This window comes from Drosophila albomicans, chromosome 3 (genome assembly GCF_009650485.2).
Source record: "Drosophila albomicans strain 15112-1751.03 chromosome 3, ASM965048v2, whole genome shotgun sequence".
Lineage (NCBI taxonomy): Eukaryota > Metazoa > Arthropoda > Insecta > Diptera > Drosophilidae > Drosophila > Drosophila albomicans.
Genome location: NC_047629.2, coordinates 4,199,459 through 4,207,330, shown reverse-complemented (window position 1 = coordinate 4,207,330; position 7,872 = coordinate 4,199,459). Strand labels below are relative to the sequence as shown.

The following is a 7,872-nucleotide window of genomic DNA, read 5'->3' as shown; positions in this document are numbered from 1 at the left end:
TTAAGTCTCAAAATATACTAATTTACGGCGAAGGATATACCAACCAATGTCCAATTGGCGAACCTGTGAAATTCGTTACAATTAGAATGTCTATTTGCTTACATATTTTCCAAATCATTTTCAAATTATTCGATTTAAATATGATTTACAAACTGAACTGATATTAGATTTATGTAATACTAAAAAAATATTCAAATACACATCAAATTCAAATTCTGGTATATTTCGGCACTTTGTACCATAAATGTACCATAAACACTCAACTGATTATTGATCAACTGGTGTCGATAAAATTCAAGAATTACTACCAGTGCTAATAATGTCAACATGATTTAATGTTTCGATGAACTCACAAAATTATTAGCAATAATTTTACAATGGACATCATGCGGGTAGAAATATCATGAAGAACGTGAACAGGAGCTTTCAAAACAAATCCGATTTTGGTACTCGTTGCTTTGAAAACAGTGCTGTGTAACGTCTCAATTTGTGGCGGAATAACAGCTGTTACGACAATGTCGTTTATCAGCATAATTAGAAATTCAATAACAAAACGCCTAATCCAACAAACTGGCTATCAAGTTGAAAAACAAGTCCTCCCAGCAGAATCTCTAGTCCGAAACATATGGGGCTATGTGGCGATTGCCTTCAATCAAGTGGATGCAGATCGTTTGGCAAAAGTCGGTCCAAATCGTCTCTGTGCCGAATGGATAATTAAGAATGGTGGCGGAGTACGCATTGTCGATAATCCAGGTAGACTATGGAAGGACTACAACATGCTACCAGCGGAAACAACCAAGTTTCAGATTAAAGTGGTTGACGCATCAAATGCTTCAATCATGAAAATTGGTCTGGAGCACTTTATTGGTTGTAAACAAATCGACACTGTCATTTTCCACAATTGTAAACATCTCGAGAACGATGGTCTTGTCGGTCTCACACATTTAACCGATTCCCTGACGCGCCTTCAGATCTCCGGATGCTACAATATTAGAGACTCTGATCTAGATGTCATCGGCGAACTGTCGAATCTTAAACAGTTAGCTATCTTTGATATGAAGTATGTCAAAGACATGGATAAGGTTGCTGCAAGCTTAAAGTCCAAGCTGCCACATTGTGAAATGCAGTTCCAAAAAGAGTAATCTTCTGTGATCCATTTTGAGAAATAAACTTTGCAACTTTAAAAGGAATTCGAATTTCGTTTGTTTTTGTTGTAGATATCAACGAATTTTTGCAGTGAAATTTGTGCCTTTTATTGCTTATAATTACTATTTGGTGTGAAGTGCAGTCTAATTCTCTTGCTTAGAATCTAAATAAAAAGTCTAGGAGGCGGCCAAGATATAGGGTCGTATATCCTCCACATCGAGCAGTTGCTCGGGCGGAACACGTTCTCCGCACATGGGACAGTCGTCATACTCCGATAGGATGCTGCAAGAGAAATAAATCATTAAACATTTGCTTGGTGATTGATTAGATTTGTGCACACTTCTCCATCTCCGCGCGAAAGCAAAGGAAATCGCATTGTGGACACGATGTCATTTGTTGTTTGATGATGTGCTGACCAGTTGCGATACAAATAGGCAGCGTAGTCTTGCAGTTGTAGCAGGTAACTTCCATGTTAGCCAAGTTAGCATCACAAATGGGGCACTCCATTGTCTCATCATCGATTTCATCGCGTAGCTGCTTTATGCCTTTTGGCGCCTTACGCACAATCGACTCGACTTTCTTGATGTAACGTCCGTCCAACTGATTGCGATAATCTGGTCGCATTAGCATCGAAGCGTAGGTGAAGGCGGATTTCTTCAGACCAGCACGATGGCATTCAATCACCGTTGATGTCAGTATGGGAACAATATCTGTTGCATATGAAAGATAATAGTAGTAGGGAATTTAGATTCTACTGACTTCAACTTACGTTCGGGAAACTGCGATATACACGCAGCCACTTGGACAAGCAGCTTGGCGGCGAGCAGATGATTGCCCAGCTTGACATGGATGCGTACCAGTGTATAGCGATGCAGCAGTATCAAGTTGTGCCGCATCTCTGCAGTGACCGAGAGATTGTTGCGCCGCAATTCCTGGTACATGGAGTACAACAGATCCCTAGCCGATTTGTAGTTGCCTGCCAGTTGTTCCTGGTTGGCAATGATAACAGCAGTTTTGGCTGCATCCTTGTAGTGCTTGCGCGCCATATACAGGCGAAACAAGTAACGCGGATCCTTGGGCACACCATCCGATTCGCCTAGAAGGAATTCAATAAGCTGTGTAGCCAACTGTTCGTTATTTGAGGTCGCCACACAGTCAATGGCCAGCGACAGAGCCTGTGACTCTTCGTTACTGAATGCTGATGCTTTCAGCAGAAATCGAAGCGCTTTAGTGAACTCTCTGGCCAGGAAATAATATTTGCCAGCCAGCAGTGTATACTTCTCGCTCTCAAAGTAATGCGCCAATGCCAAATAATCAGCAGATTTGGCATTCTCATAGCGTTCCAACAGCTCGCCATGACGCCGCAGTTTGTTGTGCCGCTGAGCGAGAGCAAATGCCTCCTCCACACAGCCGCAGATGACGAGAAATTGCAGCGCCTGCTCAATGTCGCCAATCTTCTGATAGAATTTGGCCAGCAGCTTGGCCGCATCCATTGAACGGGATTCGAGCACAATTTCAGAAGCAGCATGCGGATCACACAAGTGATCCAGATAAATGCGTACACAAGCATCCAAATCACCAGCGATGCGATAGCTGCGTATAGCTTCCTCGAATTGACCATCTGACTCTTTCGCCTTGGCATAAGCTGCATGCAGCTTGCTGCTCTTCACCTGCGGCAGTATATTGTTGGCCTTGTGCCACATCTTCAGAGCGATATAGTGGCCACAGGCCTCGTCATAGTAGCCGCCACGTTCGTATAAACCTGCAGCCTCGGTCAGATGACCCACAGTGGCCAACAGCTCAGCACAATCGAACAACAGCTGCTTGTCCTGCAGCTCGACGGCATATTGAATCTTAATAAAAAAGGAAATATAAGGTCAGGAATCTGAATGAGACTTGATGCCAAAGTTCTTACGCCACGTCGAAAATCTCCAGCACGAATTGAGGTTCGTGCTATGCCCATTTTGCAGAGGCGGACATGCTCCTCGTACTCGGGCGAGCTGTGCAGCAATGTTGGCGGCTCTGAGTCCTCATTATTGATTAAGTCCTCCTTGTAGCCCTTCTCATAATGATACAATGCGTCCGCATAATTGCCACTGCAGATAATAAATCCTATGTTAGCAAAGTCAGTACTAAATTCAAGACTCCGCAACTCACGTGAATTCCAACTGTTGAGCATACTCGCGTGCTATGAAAGGCACCTCTAGGGGCTCATATTTGTGGGCCAACAACAGTGCCTGATCCCATTGCAACAGATCTCTACTCAAGTCAAGAGCGGCACGCGTGTAAGCGCCCTTAAGCAAATACTCCTTCGCCTGATCGTACTGGGCCAACAACATGCAACAGCAGCCATTCAGCATGTGGAGATCCTCAATGTAGCGCATTTCACTCAACGCATTCACCAATCCAGCATCTCCCAGTTGACGATAGGCGCGCAATGCTAGACGAACAAAATAAAAAAAGGAAATTAAGACTGGTATTCAGCAGTTGTTGGAGAAGCATAGTAAGCTTACCAATCTCTGGCTCCAAATCAGCGATCGCATGTTCCCCAAACTGCCGCCAAGCGCTGTCCAATTTCATTTGTTCGCACAGCTTGTAAGCCTCATCATATTTCTTGAGCCGCAGGAGTAGCAACAGATTGTCGCTTTGCGAATTGCTGGGATTAACGACATGCGTGCTCAGAGATTGTGTGGCATACTGGCCGCCATCGATGTGCAGTGCCATTTCACCAGCGCATAGCAGCAGTGGCACCTGACCCGGATTCAGCTTGGATTCGCCCACCTTTATCGTGTGTCGCCCGCGAACCGAGTGGCGGGCAAAGACATGAGTGTACACAACTCGTGTGTCGTGGCTAATAAAGATATTCGGTTGCGTCAAGTCCCAGAGGCAGCCCAGACATTGCTTGGGCAAGTCCGCAATCAAGAGTGCCTCCTGATCCAAGGCGGGCAAATAGACAAATCCTTGACCATGTTCGTCAATGAAAATGATTTTTGTGCCATCGACATCTGTGAACAACTGACGAATGCCATTGCTGTGGCGATAGATGGTGCAGGTGTCCCACTTCTCCAGTGAGTAAAAGACTAGATGTCCAATCTGCAAACAAGTGTAAAAAAAACAAGAAGTGAAAACAACTCTTGAATATAGGTTACAATTTATAACTCACATCTGTAGCAAAAATGAGCAACTCCTGACTGAGGGCAAAGCAAGTAATCACCGCATCGCTGGGCATTGTGGGCAATGCACTTGGGAAACTCGCCTGCATCTTGTCCTTGCAATTAGGATTATCGGCGGAGATGGCTTGCAGCAACAACTGTGGTGGACACAATGCAGCACAGTAATCTGTGTTTAGCTTCATCGCTACAATGTTGTGGGGTAAATCGCGTTCGCTTAATGGACGTGGTTCATCGCCCAAGCTTTTCCCCAGATCATAGAACCACACATGTTTGTCTAAGCCAGCGGCCAAAGTATATGGTCCAATGGCGAGAAATGTGGGCTCCGTCTCCAGGGGTAGGCGAAATGGTAGAACCTTGGATTTGTCTGGTGCATACACATAGATGGACACTTCGGCCAGGCTACTCAGCATGACCAGACGGGGCGCAGAGACGGCAAACATATGCGGCAGTTTGGTAACGTATGTGTACACAGTTCCACCACTGGTGGTAACCGCTAGTAACTGTCCATCTGGTGACCAGTCGATCATTTGCACGCTGGCATGATCCGGAACGGTTATGATGCGTTCCGTTTCCTGCAAGTTGGTTATCGAGTGGATCTTAATGCTGTGTGGGGTAGAGAATCGTTTTATATTATCAACAAATTTCAATTTGGAGCTTTCCACTTACTTATCATCACCACAGGATGCAACAATGTCCAGTGAGGGGCAGTAGGCCAAGCCGCTCAGCGTATCCTTGTGATTCCTCACCTGCCACAGCTCTTGGCCAACATCTTTGGGATGCGTTGAGATGGCCACAACATGACCATTTGAGAATCCCAACAGTATGTACCCATCACCAAACCATTTGTGCTGCAGAAGAGATCCATAGCGGCTTTGAAATCCCAACTCTGTGGGATTCTCCGGCTCCGGCAAGTAATACAAGAAGAGTGTGCGCTTTCCAATAATCATGCTGATAGCATTGTCGCCGACAATCCGCTCATCATTGGCCATCTCAGCAAAATACATATCCGTAGGCGCATCCCGCAACTGAACAATTCGTACCGTGTCGCCATCTTCACTGCTCAGTGAAAAGCTCTTGTCATCAGAACCAAGTGCCAACAGATTCTGCGCTGACCAAGCTCCGCATGTGATGCGCTTGCTGTGCTTTCCTAGAACCGGCGTCCGCTTACCGTTCTGATGATTGTAGATGGCCAAATTGCCGCGCCCAGTGCCCACAGCAAGCAGTTGCTGTTGCTTGGACCATAGTATGCATGTGAGTGGATCACGCAGCCCTGACTCTACAGTTACTTTCTGCTGTGTCGAGTAATCCCAAAGCGTGATATTTGGCGAGCTGCTCGTGATGATGCCCAAAAGCTCACCTTCGCAATCCCAGGCAAAGCCAGAGCACAAACTGAAATACATATACGCACAATATTAAACAGTGAATACTTTTATGTACATTTCATGATTACCCGGATAATATAATCCGTTGCACTAGCTGCCCTTGGCGATTGTACAATGCCACAGAACCGTCGGTGCCCGTTGTGGCCAGCAAAGCGCCCGCGCTCTTTTGCCATATGAAGTATACGTCACCAATGCCATGCGGCTCATCGTATTTGTACAATATTTTCTCGAACGACATTTTTGAAGGACTCACAGGACTATACACCAATTTTGGTCTATGCTAAATTATTGCTCACATTCTGCAAAACTTTTTCACCTTTTGTTTACGCTTTTTTCGGTTGCCGTTACTATGGTAGCAACAAGTCGCTGACAGAGTGACCGTAAGAATCCATATACTATGAAAACAATTTAACAGTTTGGAGACCATATCAGGGCTGACATATCAGTTTGATGTTCTACAGTTTGACATGCACTATTGTTTAAAAATAACGCATTTTATTGTGCCCATGATACATTAAGCATTGACTCAACAATATATAAAAATATAGCTAGTGTTGAGGATGTTGATTCATAACAAACTCTTTTTGCCTAACAAACTTTTTAACGCCTTTCCCATTGCCTTACATTTTTAAAAAATGTAATTATATTGAAAATGCGTAATTGATACATTTATAAATATTTATTATTTATTGAATATATCTCAATAGGAAACATTTTAGATTAGTTAGGACTTAGGGTTTATTACATTCATTGAAAATCGCTATGTTGTGGTTAATGCCGTTCTCCAAAAAAGAGCTATAGGATTAGCAAAATACATGGTATGTGTACAAATGTATGTATGTACGTAAAGACGGTTTGAGTTTTCCACATATTTATAAATATTCTACAATATGTGTATATCTTCAATTTATAGACATAATTGAGGTCAGCATACATACATTTACAAGATACATCAAAGGTTATACATACGCACATATGCATGCAATAATAGATTAGTGTTTGTTTTTAGTCTATTTAGGTTCGTCGAGAAAACGTAAACAATTAGTATGCCTACATATTTATGATGAATACTGCTAGGAACTTGTGCACCTATTTCATATTTTTTGAGCTTATAAAATGCTGCATGAGTTCTTCTCGCGAAATGGATTCACCTTTTGACTGGTGAATCCACTCAAAAGGCAATCGTCCGTCTCATTATCCAGCATGTACTTCATCATTGCATTACAAGCCTCGGAGACTTGTATGCGTGGAATGCATGCCTCGCGACGCAATTGTTCGTTCAGTGTGCGCTGCTGTTGTAAATTAGCAGCCATGATATCTAAAACGGCAGTCTCGGCAAGACCTATGGTGAAGGTGAACAATTTTTGCAGCTGGCGAATAACTTCTAGCTGCAACAGGTTTGAAATCAGTAAAATTCTGTTTTATTGACACTACAAAATACTGTAATTTACCTTAGAAAGCCAAATGTGTACACACAAGCTCAGGAGTTTGAGTTGACGAAAAATCAATATCGTTTAAATCTGATTTATCTTTTTCCTTTGAAATCTAATTTTAGGAGGAGTAATGTGACCTCAATTTGTATTTCGAAATATACTTTTTGTCGTCGTCGAATATACCTTTTATACTACTTTTCTAACTATTAGCTTGGTAATAAATGGGCGAACGCGCGTTCGATCCCATTCATTGGTACATTGGTAGTTTATTGGCGTGGGGGAGAGAATATACCATTCGAATTCGGGTGCTGCCAACTCGTTTTAAAGTATTTTTATGTGGTATTTTTAGATTTTAGGTACATTTTAGAAGCATGTCAAAATTTAAAAATAAAAAAAAACGAATAACAAAAATAAAAAACCCACGAAACGGAAAGTAATTTGATTTACCTTAAATTTATTGCACATTATTTAATTATATATTTTATATTATTAAGGCGTTGTAAAAATACCAAAATTCAACAATTTCCTTTTGGATTTGTGGATGGACAACATTGGAGGGTTTCGTGCAGATCGCAAGAATCATTTTGTCTTACCGAATAGTGAAATGAACAGATTAAGTATGTCTGCTAGTTATCTTATACTGCAAAGGAAATTTTTCCAGAACTTTTCTCTAAGTTGGAGTTTTTCTTTCTGGTGTAGCTGTCCTAGGAAATATAATTTTGTACTACTAAAATTAAC

The 7,872-nt window shown here is 42.5% G+C and overlaps 3 protein-coding genes and 1 long non-coding RNA gene across 4 annotated transcripts; 2 read left to right on the top strand and 2 right to left on the bottom strand.

The window, feature by feature from the left end:
* Positions 1-195: 195 nt before the first annotated feature.
* On the top strand, positions 196-1,190 carry LOC117569862 (ATP synthase subunit s, mitochondrial). Its single transcript, XM_034251195.2, has one exon. It carries the CDS (start codon positions 516-518, stop codon positions 1,140-1,142), a length of 627 nt encoding a protein of 208 aa, XP_034107086.1. The 5' UTR covers positions 196-515; the 3' UTR covers positions 1,143-1,190.
* Positions 1,191-1,219: 29 nt separating this feature from the next.
* LOC117569861 (WD repeat-containing protein 19) lies at positions 1,220-6,073 on the bottom strand. The gene is made up of 9 exons (XM_034251194.2): positions 5,770-6,073; positions 4,986-5,708; positions 4,310-4,922; positions 3,660-4,239; positions 3,304-3,586; positions 3,062-3,242; positions 1,916-2,999; positions 1,487-1,856; positions 1,220-1,428 (listed from the first exon to the last, which is right to left on the bottom strand). Exons 1-9 carry the CDS (start codon positions 5,937-5,939, stop codon positions 1,323-1,325), a joined length of 4,110 nt encoding a protein of 1,369 aa, XP_034107085.1. The 5' UTR covers positions 5,940-6,073; the 3' UTR covers positions 1,220-1,322.
* A 292-nt stretch (positions 6,074-6,365) lies between these two features.
* LOC117568064 (guanine nucleotide-binding protein subunit gamma-1) lies at positions 6,366-7,305 on the bottom strand. The gene is made up of 2 exons (XM_034248420.2): positions 7,153-7,305; positions 6,366-7,089 (listed from the first exon to the last, which is right to left on the bottom strand). The coding sequence occupies exon 2, from the start codon at positions 7,012-7,014 to the stop codon at positions 6,811-6,813; it is 204 nt and encodes a 67-aa protein (XP_034104311.1). The 5' UTR covers positions 7,015-7,089; positions 7,153-7,305; the 3' UTR covers positions 6,366-6,810.
* A 117-nt stretch (positions 7,306-7,422) lies between these two features.
* Positions 7,423-7,871, top strand: LOC127565448 (uncharacterized). The gene is made up of 2 exons (XR_007954749.1): positions 7,423-7,567; positions 7,629-7,871. It is a non-coding gene; the product is annotated as an uncharacterized LOC127565448 (long non-coding RNA).
* Position 7,872: the final 1 nt, after the last annotated feature.

Excerpts from the sequence above, each read along its gene's own strand:
- LOC117569862 (XM_034251195.2), top strand. The coding sequence starts at position 516 with ATGTCGTTTATCAGCATAATTAGAAATTCAATAACAAAACGCCTAATC.
- LOC117569861 (XM_034251194.2), bottom strand. The coding sequence starts at position 5,939 with ATGTCGTTCGAGAAAATATTGTACAAATACGATGAGCCGCATGGCATT. Across the intron at positions 5,709-5,769 it reads CAACGGATTATATTATCCGG|TTTGTGCTCTGGCTTTGCCT; the intron begins GTAATCATGAAA and ends TATGTATTTCAG. Across the intron at positions 3,587-3,659 it reads TGATTTGGAGCCAGAGATTG|CATTGCGCGCCTATCGTCAA; the intron begins GTAAGCTTACTA and ends TTGTTCGTCTAG.
- LOC117568064 (XM_034248420.2), bottom strand. The coding sequence starts at position 7,014 with ATGGCTGCTAATTTACAACAGCAGCGCACACTGAACGAACAATTGCGT.